We start from the raw sequence: 15,966 nt of genomic DNA, 5'->3' as shown, positions 1-15,966 counted from the left end.
TGTGTTATCTGTCACTATAAATTATGTTGTGTTACAGATGGACTTCGAAGGGGCAGGTAAGATTTTTTATAAGAATTTTTAGTAACTCCGAAAAAGGTCTGGTAAATCATACATTAGATTCCTGCAAGAGTTTTGTTTTTGTTTTTGTTTTTGTTTTTGTTTTTTTAAATCACTTGTTCAGAATTGCGCAGTCACAACTGTGACCATAAAAGGCGTTTTTTTCATTATCTAACAAACATTGGTAACTTGAACATCGGGTGAGAACATTTTCGTTATGCATGTCATCATTTAAAAAAAGAAAAATATTTGCAATTTTCTCACTAGCTGTGGGTTTGGGTATTTGAATGCCTTTGAAAACAGGCTATAAACCAACATTTTCAGTGTTCTACTTCTACAATCGAGATGATGATAATAATATAAAATAAAAAAATAAAATATACATAATAATATTGCTTGGAAACCCGTAAGATTTTGTGACGCGTGGTGTCCATTTAAATGTGTCGCCAAGTGTGCCTCGGTTCCTACATTGACAGAGAACTTGAGATCGATTTTTTACGGTTGAGTCTGAGATACGCACATAAAATCCCAAATTGCCCATATTCTCTCTTTAAATTGTCAGTGTTCGTGTCTCTGGTCCTCTTATCACGATAACCTGTATGGAGACCTTGATCATAAGGACATATGTTAACTGGTGGGTGCACTGTGACTCTCGGATAAGCCCTTCTCCCCTAAATCACAATAACACATGTATTATCGCTTGGAAGTATGATATAAGAGTTACCTACCTTAGTATTGAACCAGAGGGCGTAGTACCCGGAAGCAGCTGAGAGAAACCCACGTTGACATCAACATATGGAAACATCAACCCTGAACTGTCTTGAAAACTGATTATTGGATTATGGGTTCTGCTTTCATTATTCTTGGTGAGTTAACTGATTAACAAGGCCAGATTGCCGTTGAGTGTTCACTAATCATCCAGAGAAAGGGATAGCGGAGTCGGGTGGTCTTACCGGCTCAACTAATGTTCAGAGTGTCCTACCTGTTTGACATAAAGTAGACATATGTTTGATGAGACATGTGAATACCACATTACAACCAATGACCCACGACTTGTCTTAGTCATTCCCAAACCAATTTGTGTTGACATATACTCCCGATAAGACTTAGCATTTCAAGTGTCAATGATTTTCTTCAAATTGTCATTTGAAAGATCGCTCATGAGTGACATTATTATTTTGGGTTTTTTTTCACAGGGACGTCGGTATTAGCCGTGTTATTGGCAGGCTACTGGGCCCAGAGGTACCTACCACCACCAAAACCCAAAATAGTTGGGATTGATCTGGGTAAGATTTAGTGATTTGTCAAGTTGTCTCATAATATTGGGTTAGATACCTCTGTTTCGTAGCTTCTCTGTTGAATATGAACACGATACTTGTGCATCTATCTTTAATCTCAGAGCGGTTACATCACCCTTGACGGGAGCCTTCATTATCGTCGATGAGGGGAGAATTAATTCTCTATCAGTAACATCTTCCCATCTTTAGGGATATTCAGAATGCCCTTGTTGATAATAAAGGGTTTTTAATGAGCATGAAATTAAGGTGTTTTTTACAAAATGCATTAAAAAACCTCACTCTGTTGTTGAGCATTGTTGTGATTGTAGCATCACATTACATAAAAGATCTATCACATGAAAATGTCACAAGATATACATAACTAAGATTTTTTCATTGGTTGTCAATAACTAATAAGTCACTGTGATTATTTACTAAACTGCTGACTTCCAGGGACCACATATTCCTGTATTGGCATGTATCATGCAGTGTCGGGGGCAGTAGACATCCTTCAGGTGCAGAGCGGGAAGAAGTGCATTCCTAGCGTTGTGGCCTTCAGGTAGGTCATCATATGCCATAACACATGCTATGTTCGGGATTACACTTCCTCAGTAAAGTACAGGTTCTAGTACATTTGTTGGGTTGAGTCCCATTCGGGATTTGAACCCACACCCTCAGACCTGGACTCCATATGGCCAGCACACAATGTCAGCTGCCTAATATAAGGTCCTCAATGAAGGAGGAGATTCAGAAACAACCTTAAGAAAATCTGGACTTTCTATAGGGAAGAAGGGAAAATAATATGGTTGTTAGATGGCTCATCAGTCAGCATGTGATGGTCGTTAGAGGTGACTTGATGGATCAGATGGTCAGACAGGGTTGATTCTCTGTCATCCTAACCGAATGTCCAGCTTGTTGTTCACATCAGTCACTTGATTGTTTGGTACAGATGTGATTATTTACAGCCAATTGTCTTGCACCTTGAATTCTTGTTTGAGTGGCATTTTAGAAGTTGAGGTGTACAAATAGGCAAATTGTTATCGATAACAACTTTTTTATTGCGTGATTGTGACATTTCGATACAGATTCTTGTACCGTTGTCAAGCAGGAATGATGAATTCTACTGACGAACAAACTGTTATATCACGAGAGGCATGAATGTGTTGACAGTAATCATGGTAATAGCACGTGTTTGTTCCAGTGAAGAGGGTGTTGTTGTGGGGTTCAAGGCAGTAGCCCAGGCAGAACATAACCCCCAAAACACTCTGTATGATGCCAAGAGGTTCATCGGGAAAGTCTACCGCAAGGAGGAACTACAGCAGGCTCAGAAACAATATCCCTTCAAGGTGGGTGCATCAAGTCTACATTGTACTGGAGAGTGTTTCCTCAGCCCTCAGATTAATTTATGAAAAGAAGTCGATTACAACTTATTGGATATCAAATATTGACCTTTGCGGGGTGGAAATAAGCCATTGCCCGACATCTCAGTCCAATGTTTTTATCTGTTGAGCAAGCAAATTTGTACATCATGCTGCACTGGTGTTCAGTTGACTTTCCAATGTATTAGTGTTGCTTATTTTTTAAAAAAGATCAATAAGAAAATTGGCAGGTAATGAGGTATTGTGGAAAAATTATCAGGGCAGGTGATTTTACACATGCCACTGTACACTAGGAATTTTAAAGTTTTTTTTTTATTTCCACCCCTTAGGATGAATTATACCGTTGCCTGTGTTTGAAGCTGTGTGTAGTGGAGATTGCCAAAAATCTACTGGGGCTGTTGTCTTAGAAATATTACTAATGTGATCAGATCATCCATTCATCAGAGAACACTGCAGTAAGGTGACTGAGGAACAGGGTCTACAAATCTGTGTGGTAGTGTTTGTTAACGTGCTTAACCACTACACTGAATTATTGGCAGCAAGGAAGATGATATCAAATTGAGTTATTCTCCAGAGAGTAGGTGACGTGACCTTCATCATGATAATGTCAGACTTCCCTATGGGGACAGTGGTTTACAATGGGTCCCCAGCAACGTATGATTGTTAAAAGTGACCGAATGTTTCAGGTGGTCGGTGTGGTGACTTTGTTGATCAGGTGTTGTCATATGGCATAAGATGTTGCTGATAGTTTCAACCTTCAGTTTGTCTGGTCAATCGTAACTTGATGCAGAGTCAGTGAGAATGGTTTTACACCACCTAAAGAAATATTCTAGCAATAACATGGCAAGGGAGACCAGAAATGTGCTTCACACATTGTACCCATGTGGAGAACTGAACCCAGGTCTGCGGACAAGGAGATGCTTTCACCATTAGGCTACCCCACTGCCTTGACTTGATACAGAACACAGTGATGAAGGTGTGATGTCAGAGAACAAGCATGACAAACGGAAGTTTCATTTCACAACTCTTTTGATTTGACTTTTATGATCAGATGAATGACAGGTTTATTGAACAAGTAGAATTAACTTGATTGTATTCAACAAAATGTGCTGCAGGTAAATACAAGGTTGATAGCACAATAAGACACAAGTAGATTGTAGCTTCTCTCGGTGGAAAAGATGACTGGAATATGACATGCTAGCATGAGCATTCAAGGGAGATAATCTTATTGTAACCTCTTGTATGCAAGGGAGATCATCTGATGTGGCTATTTGTTGCAGCTGGAGACAGATGAGTTGGGGATGGTGCACTATGTCGTGAAGGTGAACGGCACAGAGAAGAAGATCACCCCTCAAGATGTCGGCTCTATTATTCTAGATACCCTACGGATTGCCGCAGAAGCTAATCTCAGTGCTCCTGTGACTAAGGCAATCCTGTCAGTCCCGGCAGAGTTTGATGCCATGCAGAGAAACTACACCATCAAAGCTGCGGCATTAGCAGGTGAGGCCATTTTGGGAACAGCACCATATCAACACACCCCAGTTGCATATCTGACTCAGGATGTTTTCAAGTCTCATAAATACAAGACTACATTGTTTAAACAACTGGTGGGACATGATTTCAGTAGGGGTAGAGTTCAGAGTTTGTAGGCCTTTTTGAACAAAACTAAATATGTATACTATGTCTACAGATTCTGTGAGCTTTACTCAGTTCCACAATTTGTAGCAAAGCTGTAGAATTGAGAACTGGAACAGAAGTATATAACCGTCACCCTCTGTTGTCTGTGACTGTGAGGACTGCTCTCACTCACTTGTCCTCAACTCAGTTTGGGACAGTCTACATGAGTTGTGCTCATGGCCTCAAAGGAATTCAGAAGGGTGATGTTCCTTGGTATGAAATACATGAAATGCTAACACCATACTGAGAAGGAAGCCCCATCACAGAATTTGTTCCAAATGAGCCTTGTACTCAGCATCCCCATTGTGACTCCATATATTCCCCTTTGGTGAACTTCCTCAAGTTTGGGAGATTTCAACCTGTTCAGGGGCTTCTAAACATGGTAACACCAAAACTAAGTCAAAGTTAATAGCGTCACTGACACGGTGTTATCACTCATCCTTCTATATTCAGTACTAAATTATCTGCGACAATACATAAGTTAATGCAAGGTTTTTGTCGGCCAATCAATGTGTCTGCTGCTGAACTTCTTGCACAATCCATCTGACTGTTACATCGATTACCAGGTCTCGAGGTGTTCCGAGTGATCAATGAACCAACAGCCGCAGCTCTGGCCTATGGTCTACACAAAAAGTCTGACCTTCAGACCGTACTTGTGGTCGACCTTGGAGGAGGAACTCTAGACGTGTCTCTTCTCAACGTGCAGGGAGGGATGTTCCTCACACAGGCCATGGCGGGTGAGTTTAAGTCTAGAGTAGGGGTGTGGACACTTTTCCTCAAAGCCAAATGTAGGTAATCATTACTCTCACACATAGGCTTGTAATGCTCTAGTGCTGCAATGCTTTATGGAATGGGTGACGTTCCTCACTCAGGTTGGGTGGTGAGGTAGCCAAAAGTGTGTGCTTGTCACTCTGAAGACCCAGGTTCAATTCTCCACATGATACTGCTGGTGTATTTGTAAAAGTGACATAAAATCAAATTCACTTCACTCTCAGGTAGTGGTGCATGAGTCCAAATCAGCAGTATATGTGTTGGAGAGGGATGTCCATCACTTAGGCTAGGTTTTAAGCAAAATGTATCAGGAAAATTGCCAAGGATACAATCATTCCTGACCAACTCATGTTATTCCGGGAAAAGCTGAGCAGCAACTCGCGCCCCTCCCGAAGGATATCATACTGGCATAGAACATCAGAACCACCTCATACAAGAACAATACCTCTATTCCTGTTTGATTCCACTGGTACTTAATATCACCAAAGTACTCATACATTGTATTATTGTTATTGTTTTTGCTTATTTATTTCAAAGAATTAATTAAACCGTCTTGATACATCTAAAAGGAGAAAAACTTACTTGTTGAAGACATCCTCTGATGTAATTATACCTCATGCTCATGTTTTGTTTATATCTATATTTCTGAAAAAGGTTTAATAATTACAAATGAGATTTGTTTTGTTGAATATGCAAATAAAATTTCTTTTAAAAAATCTGCATTAAATACCAAAGCAGAAAATCAAACATGACTTTAAAATACTTCTCAAAGTGAACATTCAGGTAACCTTGGTGTCATACTCCAAGTTGAATTTTACCTGAGTTCACTGAAAAATATATGAATGACTTTCACACATACGAAGCATCAAGTAGGGGATGAGTTCTTTCGGAGGTTACGGGAAGGGGCGAGTGGTGACTAATGGAATACAATTTGTGAATTTCAGCTTTGTACATTTATTCCAGGAAAACAAGAAATATTGTCATTATAAGGCTGGAAAAAATGCCAAACCTTGACTAAATGATAGTTGTTGAAATCGTCATGAATTGACTCAAAAACACGTTTTAATTTGTTCTGTAGTTTCAAGTTAAGTATTATTCATGCTGATGTATGCTTGATTGATCTCTGTTCTGCTGACTTATTTCTAATAGGCAAAATATACAAGCATTCTGATCTTGGTCCAGCTTACTGTGTTTCATTCTGGGCTTGACATAGTACATGATTGTTCCAGGGAATAACCGGCTTGGTGGCCAGGACTTCAATCAGCGCCTGCTGCTGTTCTTGAAGGACGCCATCGAGAAGACGTACGGCCAGAAGTTGACTGACCGTGAGGATCTCCAGGCCCTGAGGATGCAGGTAGAACAGGCCAAGCTGGACCTCACCTACAAACAGTCTGTGAATATCATCATCACGTTACACTCACTAGGAAACAAAGTGTTCAAGGAAGCTATCCCAAGGACGTTGTTTGAAAAGCTGAATGATGATCTATTCAACAAAGTTTTAGAACCTATAGACAGAGTGTTACAAGCAGCACATCTCACCCGAGAAGATGTGGATGAGATTGTGTTGGTCGGGGGGTCAACACGGATACCAAAAGTTAGAGAACTGATACGGGATTATTTTGGAAAAAAGCCAAATACGGCTATTGATCCTGAATTAGCTGTGGCCACTGGAGTGTCCATCCAGGCTGGGATCATAGGAGGAATGTGGCCATTGACCGTCAGCGCAGTTGAATTGCCAACAAGGGTAAAGAAGATACAGATTAATTGATGAGAGATGTGTCTTGGAGAGGGTAGCATATTGCCAGACCAAGTTGTTATTTTCCCTAAAGCTTACATATATAACTTATGTAGTGAAAACAATTTTAGATTTTAAAAACATTAGGCTTGTTTCCAAATTTGAAATCATAACATGCTCTACAATACTGATGCTTAACTGGGAACATTTATTATTATTATTTTTTTTTTAATTTATTTTTTATGACTAGTTTCATGAGCTTTCAGAGTAATCATAAGGTGTTTTGTTCAATCAAAATGTCAGTTTACTACAGAGATAATTATCTGTCTCAGAACATTTACAAAGGTTCAGGTACAACTGCAAGTGGTCTAGATCCTGGTTAAAGTTAGTTAGATATAAATGGGCCATTGGGCAATATAGAAGTGCTCAATAGAAAAGTGTTGTGACCAGAAATTTGTTAACAATCATGACAATGTTGAAACAAAAATTGTTTATTTTATCAATGATCCTCAAGTCCTATTTTCACTGCGATGTTACTATTTGAATTAGGAATCTGATTAACTAACTATGAGTTAGTTTGAACCAAACTGACAAAGAGCTATCTCGTTCCTTGTAAGTTGCAACTCTACCTCTGATTGGGATTTTGTGATGTTGCTCACTATTTTTATATTAAATGCATATAATTGTTGGGGCATCATATAAAACTGGTAAATATCCCTATCTGAAGTTGAGCTGTATGTTTACACTCCTGGTGTTCTGGTATTGCTTGCCACTTATACCGTCTGGGAAAACCTGATAACTGTGGTAACTAGTCAACATTGTCTCAAGCACAGCTGGATCAATGTGATGACAGTAATTCCCACTAACACGATGTCAATGAGCAAAACGGAAACTGAGTGATAATTTTACTACCTGAAAATAACATACACCTCCCTGATGTTTTAGAAATTGGAGATAAATATGTTTCTCCAGCTAAACATTGGAGGCCTGACAGTTGCTACAATATATGATGTTTTGTTGTTTTTTATTTTTTTTTATATGTTGCTGTTTTCAGTTACTTTTAAAATATTAAGTAGGTCAGAACTTACGTGTCCAAAACATGGATGCAAACTGTGTGGTCCAAATAAATTTCTTTCCATCTTACTGCTAACTGCAGCTTTAATTTACAACAAGCACATGCTTCTGGAGATGTAGTCTGTAGTCTTAGTAAGTTGGTCCAGTAAGTTAGTTTGGTAATCAGCAGTGATTGAATGTAATGATCACTTGTTCTGTTTGTACATTACCAGTGAGCAATGTGTCAGAGTAATATGTAATAGCCGGATATAAAGTTATGTTTTATCATAGTAATATATAAACATACAGTGTCATCAAACAGGTCATTTACTGATACCAGTGTTAGAATCCATGTTGAAATGTCTGTGTTAAGATAGGATGTTTATCATCCTTTTGTTATGTTAGACTCTAGTCATAAAACATGTGTATATATTGATATATGCTCTGATTTTTTGGGCATTGGGGAGACTCTTTTTTAGTCAAGAGTTCCCTCCCTTTGATGCCAGGATCAGCTTTTCTTGGTCATGTCACAACCATTCTTGTGCTTATGGCTTATACTTAAATCCTTAAAATGCTTATGGCTATTTGGGTGCTTTAAAACAAAATGTTTGGGGGCACTGTATCAAAACATATTCTTGCTCTGTCGGGCAGGGAGAACCATGCCATTGTTTTCAACTGACAACACACCAATTGATGTTCTTTGTAGAATATATTTCAAAGATATTTTTACATGTATTTTAAAAAATAACATCCCTATCTGTAAATCATTGCAATATAATTACACTTTCCTACCAAAGCATTGTTTTCCTGAACTTGCTCAGTTGATCAGCTGTGTGAATCATGATTATTATCAAAAAGTTATAAATAAATACAGCAAGCATTAAAGAAGAGTTAGAGAAGTGTACATTTTATATTACATTATGTTTTGTTGTGAGCATTTTTCAAAGCACAGCTGACACTGTGGTAAGTATTGTTAGCTTTGTATGTTGGGAAACATTGGGAGTTTGATTACAACACTGCCAGACACTTTCATGCTTATCATGAGAACATTCTCGTAGTGAATTGCAAATATGTTTTGGACATGATATCTCATGACGGGGGAAATGTACATTCCAGTTCAGAGGGTTTGCAAATTAGAGACCTTAGAAACTATGTTTGTGGAGCCTTGGATAAGGAGCAGGTGTACACCCAGCACCTGAAGCACAGGTGTCATGATGTGCTTACTTCATAGAAATGTGTCATAGTAAGAGAATTGTTTGTGCAAAAGTATTTCAATTTTATTCATAACTTAGTGGTGTTGCTATTATCAGCCAGGGCCTCCTTTCACAAAGCACTAAGGTAATGGTAAGTCACTAAGGTAGCCTTAGTGCAATGTTAAAGAATGGGAGTTAAGGTTAACCTTAGTTTAAGGTTAATCTTAGTAAAGGTTGCTTCATGAAAGGAGCCACAGGGTGCTATTGTACAAAACAACCTTTGTGCTAAGACTGCCTTAAGTTGAGGTATGGGAGTTGCAGTCAGCCTATCGCTAAGATTGCTAACCTTAGTGCAATGTTAAAGAATGGGAGTTAATTCCATGAGATATTCTGACAGTTTATGCATCAGACTTTGTTCAGCTTTGTAACAGTTATTGAGGAAACATCAGTCAGGAGGTGTCAGGCCAGGTGTTTTCAAATGTTGTTCTTGTAAAATGAAACTCCAACTATTTGGCCTATTATACCACCAAAACCATCGACCACATGGTGAAGAAAAAGCAATGACATCCACATAACACAACTTCTGTTATGATGAGTTGGTGTACAGATATATGGCATTTATTTTCCAAACTGAATTTACATTCTTGCAAAGTGTTGAACTTTCAGTTTGTGGACATGAAGTACTTTGATGCTCGTTAATATATATTTGGTGAAGGAATTGAAGTTTTTATCCTGTGTTTGTTTTGAAGGGCTATGAATTATTAATTATGGTCATTTGGAACACAAAATATGTTTTAGTATTCAAAATTGTGTATCCATCAGTATAATTAATTGTTATTGTTGTCTTATCTGACAAAGATGGAATGAAAGACATATTTTTATTATGGCTTTTTGAAGTATCGTCTGTACGGATGTCATGTGTGAGTTTTGTATATTTTGTATCGACATTGTATGTATCTCAGATGTGTATGTTTCTATTAGTAGCCTCTGACTGGACATGAGATATTCAACATATATTTGTTACAGACTTATTTTATAATGTGTACATACACTGTTTCATTGGTGATGTTTATATTTGGAGAATGTTTATTTATTGTTGAGCGTTGCTTGTACAGTTGTGATATTATGCTGCTGATGGTGAAAATCTGTTCATGCACAGGGTTAAGTTTGTTTGAACATAAACTAATATACACGTTTACTTTAGTCTATCACTGACAACAGGGTAGCTGATTGGCTATGATTGTTCAACATACATTTGTCTCACTGAAGATCTGAGTTTACTTCCCCACAAAGGCCCAGTATGTAAAAACTTGCTATTCCTTATTGTGTGCTGAGATATTTCTGTTGGACTTTCTTTCTTACCATAGTAACAGTGTTGTTGTGTTCCATTACTCACTTGAAAATCAAAAATAGTTTTATGCTTTTTGTATTATTGGTATATTTATCCTTCCATTTTAAAATGAATGTTTTATTTGTTTTAAAAGATAAAGATGAGTTCTCATTTCCATAGTAACAGACAGTTATGGACTGCAAGCAGGTCATGAGAACCGTTGAAGGCACACGTTCATGTTCCGAGTTCAGACACCTAGTCCTTTTGGTTATAAGTCACAAGATAGATAGTTTACCAGAAGTAGTAGTGACTGTTTTTGTGAATAATAACCTGTTTGCAGTCTCATGTACCCTTCATTTTCATATGTGAGTGATTTTTCTCAAACCTTCCCTGAAGATCCCATGAAAATGCGGGTTAGAACTAGACTTCAGTAACCCATGATTGTCGTCAGAAGTGAAGTATCACTTGCTTGCCATAAGAGATCACTAACAGGATCGAATGATCAGACTTGGTTGCTACATGTCATTGTATCCTATATGTGTAGAAAGATGGTCAGGCAGTTGATCACTGAATTTTCTGTTCCAGACTCTTGTTTACGGACAGCTGCCATATAGCTGGAATATTGCTGAGTGCAGCATTAAACAACAATAAATTAATTCTGGCAATATTACAGCTATTTTTTAAAGGTCATTCTTGTGTTACTCCACAGAGACTCCAGATGGTAGACTTAGCCTCACTCTCATGTGAACATACTTAAGAAGTCCAAATCTACATCTATGTAACATGCATTTATCACTTTTGGCTAAGTTGTTTAGATTTTATACAGAAATAGTTTCTTGCAAATTTGCGCAAAATACAGATGGCTATGGAATAAAGTTGATATCAGCTCTGCATTCTATATCAGGAAAAGATATTTTTGTGGATAGTTGTGCAAGCCCATCTGTGATATGTAACACCTATAAAGTCTGAAAATATAATTGAAAATCTACACTTCAACAACTCTTTGTGTTGTCCTTTCAAGCTCACCTGAAGTTTGTGATCAGATCATGGCTCATATGCTACCATTTGTCTACTTGTAGACACTGCTTTCCTCTTCCAAATAGGCACTTTAGACCAGAACTATAGCAACAAAAGGCCTATCAGCTCTCCTTCTTGCGTCACCAGTACTTTAGGAAACAATGCTTGATGCCAACAGTATGTGAGGAAATAATGCTTGCTGCCAACAATACGCGAGGAAACTGATTATTGCCAACAGTATGTGAGGAAAGAATGCTTGATGCCAACAGTATATTAGGAAACAATGCATGTTGAGAACAGAACTTTAGGACACAATGCTTTTTTCCAGCAGAACATGAGGAAACAATGCTTGATGCCAACAATATGCAAGGAAAACAATGATTGTTGCCAACAGTATGTTAGGAAAGAATGCTTGATGCCAGCAATATGTGAGGAAACAATGCTTGTTGCCAGCAGTACGCAAGGAAACTGATTGTTGCCAACAGTATGTGAGGAAACAATGCTTGTTGCCAACAGTATGTGAGGAAACAGTGATTGTTACCAACAGTACGTGAGGAAACAAGGATTGATGCCAACAGTATGTGAGGAAACCATGCTTAATGCCGACAGTGTGTGAGGAAACCATGCTTGATGCCAACAATACGCGAGGAAACCATGCTTGATGCCAACAGTGTGTGATGAAACAATGCGTAATGCCAACATTATGCGAGGAAACTATGATTGTTGCCAACAGTACGTGAAGAAATATATTGATACTGTAAATGGAAAATCTTAGTGAATCTGTTGAAAGCTGAACATATATTTATTTTTTTAAAAAATGAGGGAGGTTTATCCCGCTTTAACAAAATGGTATTGTGATGGATTGGGATTGCAGACGTTAATACATTCAGTTATTTTGGCTATTACGATAGCAACAGATTACAAAATTCCGACAGTCTTAAAAATATAGATGTAGTAGTCGAGAGGAATAAAAGCCCCCCACACTCTACACCCCCACCAAACCACCATTAAAGACACAGGATTCCACGATGGTGCCAGCAACAATCCCTAGAAACAGTAAACTACGTCCAATACTCTTGTGGACAGGCTCATAGTGGTGACACACCCAGAGCAAAAAGCATCCGACCTCAGTTTTTGATCCTTACTCAACATCAACCTTATCAGACCATATGGACAGCTGGGTAGCTTAGTGGTTAAAACGTTTGCTCGCCACGCTGAAGACCTGGGTGCGATTCCCTAAATGGGTACAATTAATGAAGCCCTTTTCTGATGTCACCCGCCGTTATATTCCTGAAATATTGCTGAAATTGCCGACAGCAAACCATACTCACTCGCGATCAGACCATACCCGAGACCACAGCATCTAGTGGGGAAAAGGCAAGCCCTAACACCCAAGACAGATATTCAGTTGCTTACTGTTTTGAATCCGTCTAAATGTTGACTCTCTTTTATCAGTTTGTAGGAAACCCGTGTCCCAACAAATGTTATATGTGAACATGACCAAATATGTATAAACAAACTCCCTACAACCTGTTCGTTTTAGTTTTAACGATTCAGTATAGAATTTGGCTCTTTCAGACATGTGGTAATTAAACCATATTCATAAATATAAGGGACAAGAAGTAGCCTAGAAACGTTGTGTTATACAATAAAGAAGAAGTTGCCATCTATATACTCGTCTATATTCAACGACTTCCAAATGCCTCTCAAGAATATCATATTCATAAATATATTTTGTTATATTTCGTTAAAAGACAATTGTTTGAAGTGAATTTTTTCCGAAACAAAATGGCACATTATGTAATATCTGTAAAAAGAATGACACGCTTTAAGCGTCCTTCTCACTCTTACAAACCGACCGTTCTCTCCATTTAAATACTTCTTGCAGGTTTGGATAATGTAAAGTATCTTTTTGTCTAAATGCCAACTTCTAAGTTCAATACTGTGGTGTCATCTGAAGTACACGTGCCGAAAGCTACATAAACCGTCACTCACTCAACCACCCACCCTCTCTCACTTTCACAGTTAGAATTCCTTGTAAGTTATTACAAGTGGATTAATTGAATGATTTCTCACGTGTAGCGTATAAAATCGATATCTAATCAAAGACACCATATACAGAATGCTGACATGATTTCACTATGTGCAGATATCGTTCACGACACTCTTTTGTTATGGAGATTAACACACTGATTCTGATTGTCTCTGACTCAGTAATACAAAAGACTTCCTGTATTAAATGCATCCAAAAACGTTGACGGTGTAGATCATTTCTGAATAACGCTGATTAACTTTGACCTCACGTCAACAACATTGTGAAAGCACAGGTATATGCAGCAATACACCTTGTCTCCTCCCAGTACAACCTCAGACAGGTGTAAGGGTGTCAGTTCCAGGTATATACAGCTGTGTCTCCTCCCAGTACAACCTCGGACAGGTGTAAGGGTGTCAGTTTCGGGTATATACAGTAATACACCTGCGTCTCCTCCCAGTACAACCTCGGACAGGTGTAAGGGTGTCCGTTCCAGGTGTATACACCTGTGTCTCCTCCCAGTACAACCTCGAACAGGTGTAAGGTTGTCATTTCTCTCGATCAGAAGAAGGAAATATACGAGTACACTATTTGTAACTAAATCAAGGGATATAAGATGAAGTGCTTATTATTGTGCCTGTTTTGTTTGAAATGTGCGTACGGTAAAGAAAGGTCTGGCTTCTCCGAGCGCCTCCATTACCTTGATTCCATGATAGTCATACAAGACACTCTGCAGCGGTACGAAGGGACATCCCGTCTCATGTGTAGTCTGAACTGTTTGGAGGAGGAAAACTGCATGTCATATTTCTTCAACAAACTGACCTCTGTATGCAGACTACACAGCAACGTGATCCCTGCATCGGCAGCATCTACAGCATCTCCTGGAGAAGAGTACTACCAGCTGCTTGGAGCTGGGTCTAGTACACCAAGTGCCAGTCCTGAGACTTCTACAGCTTCTGGTAGTTCTGAGGCAGGTAGGTGTTAGTGGACTCCAGTACAGTATACGCTTATGAATTCCGATAAAATACGCACCAGTCCTAAAACTACTATAGCTGCAAATCGGTGTTCATGAATTCCGATAAACTAAGCGCCACTTCTAAGACTACTACACCTTTTGATACGTGTTCATGAATTCCGATGCAATACATGTCTGTTCAAATATAGGTGTCACTTGATACTTGTACAACACAGGACATTTTTTGACCTTTGAAGATTGAATTTTAATTCTCTTGTAGTTGGTCCTTAGCTAGCAGACGAACAACAGGAGTAGTGTTGCCATTCATACACTCTGGTGATGACTTAGTCTATTCGATCTGCTCCATGTTCAGGAGGGCCATGCCCAACTCCCCACACACACATCTCTGCAGCCGACATGTGCATCCTCGTCAACGAGCAACCGCTGAAGTGGTCTCATTCAGCTGCCTGGTGTGGAGAACAGGGAGACCACCTTCTGGTGCTGAACTCTGTCCACAAGCAGATCCTCGTCACACAGTACGTCATCAAGAACTATGAAGGTACCTCAGAATTCCATATCAGGCTTGACATGTGGACCAAGGGCGGTGGGGTAGCCTAGTGGCTAAAGCGTTCGCTCTAAAAAGTCGGGTTTGATAACCCACATGGGTATAATGTGTGAAGCCCATTTCTGGTGAATTTAGCCTTATAATGATGTAATATTGCTAAAACGCGGAGTGAAACCTAACATCTGGACCTGATGCCCAGTTGTTGTTGTTGATGTTAGTTTTATCTGCTTGTATAACTCTGCACTAAGCAATATTAAAAAAATAGAACGTACATATGAATAGCATGAAAATCCAGATCAGATGCCCCAGTGATCGATAGTGCGAACAAGGATCGACATCGTCGGGGTGCATGAACGTGTAATCAAGTCAGCGCGTCTTTGTGGCAGTTTCTCAGGTAGTATGGACTCCTGGAGACCTATTCTAAACCCGGAAGTCTCCTGTTCACAAAATCTATTTCGTAACTCGTTTTCATTCTTCATAAAGGTTCTGTTCCGTATGCTTGAAATGTAACGCCCTCTGGGCGCATCCGTGTTTCTGTGCGGTCATATTACCACAGACAAAGACCCATTTATTATTTTCTTCTATCTTATGCATTGTGGATGGGTGGGTGAGGTTCGAAACTGACCAAAGTCCAGATGGAACCCCCACCCCCAATTTGAAACTCCTGGGTTCGCCTATGTTATGGGTAGCCCTCAATATGTCTGTAACTAAGAAGGCCTACTTGTTATCTTGGACAGTTTGGAGCGGTACAAAGACTGTCAAATTTCATTTCAAAAAGGTCATTGCACTACGTCAGGTCGTACATACATTGGGGTGGAGGTGCTGGTGCAGGTGCTGGTGGAACAGGGCTGACTGTTTTATTGCCTAACTGTGGACACTAGTACTCTTTAACGTTGATTGTGCAGGTGCAGGTGCCGGTGGAACA

General features: G+C 39.2%; 1 protein-coding gene across 1 annotated transcript; it reads left to right on the top strand.

The window, feature by feature from the left end:
* The first annotated feature begins 791 nt into the window (after positions 1 to 791).
* Positions 792 to 11,468, top strand: LOC137266032 (heat shock 70 kDa protein 13-like). Its single transcript, XM_067801532.1, has 7 exons — positions 792 to 923; positions 1,254 to 1,343; positions 1,788 to 1,893; positions 2,536 to 2,680; positions 3,994 to 4,213; positions 4,957 to 5,127; positions 6,391 to 11,468. The coding sequence occupies exons 1-7, from the start codon at positions 899 to 901 to the stop codon at positions 6,927 to 6,929; spliced, it is 1,296 nt and encodes a 431-aa protein (XP_067657633.1). The 5' UTR covers positions 792 to 898; the 3' UTR covers positions 6,930 to 11,468.
* The last annotated feature ends 4,498 nt before the right edge of the window (positions 11,469 to 15,966 follow it).

This window comes from Haliotis asinina, chromosome 15 (genome assembly GCF_037392515.1).
Source record: "Haliotis asinina isolate JCU_RB_2024 chromosome 15, JCU_Hal_asi_v2, whole genome shotgun sequence".
NCBI lineage: Eukaryota > Metazoa > Mollusca > Gastropoda > Lepetellida > Haliotidae > Haliotis > Haliotis asinina.
This window is presented reverse-complemented; position numbering and strand designations above follow the sequence as displayed.

Excerpts from the sequence above, each read along its gene's own strand:
- LOC137266032 (XM_067801532.1), top strand. The coding sequence starts at position 899 with ATGGGTTCTGCTTTCATTATTCTTG. Across the intron at positions 924-1,253 it reads TTCTGCTTTCATTATTCTTG|GGACGTCGGTATTAGCCGTG; the intron begins GTGAGTTAACTG and ends TTTTTTTCACAG. Across the intron at positions 1,894-2,535 it reads CCTAGCGTTGTGGCCTTCAG|TGAAGAGGGTGTTGTTGTGG; the intron begins GTAGGTCATCAT and ends TGTTTGTTCCAG.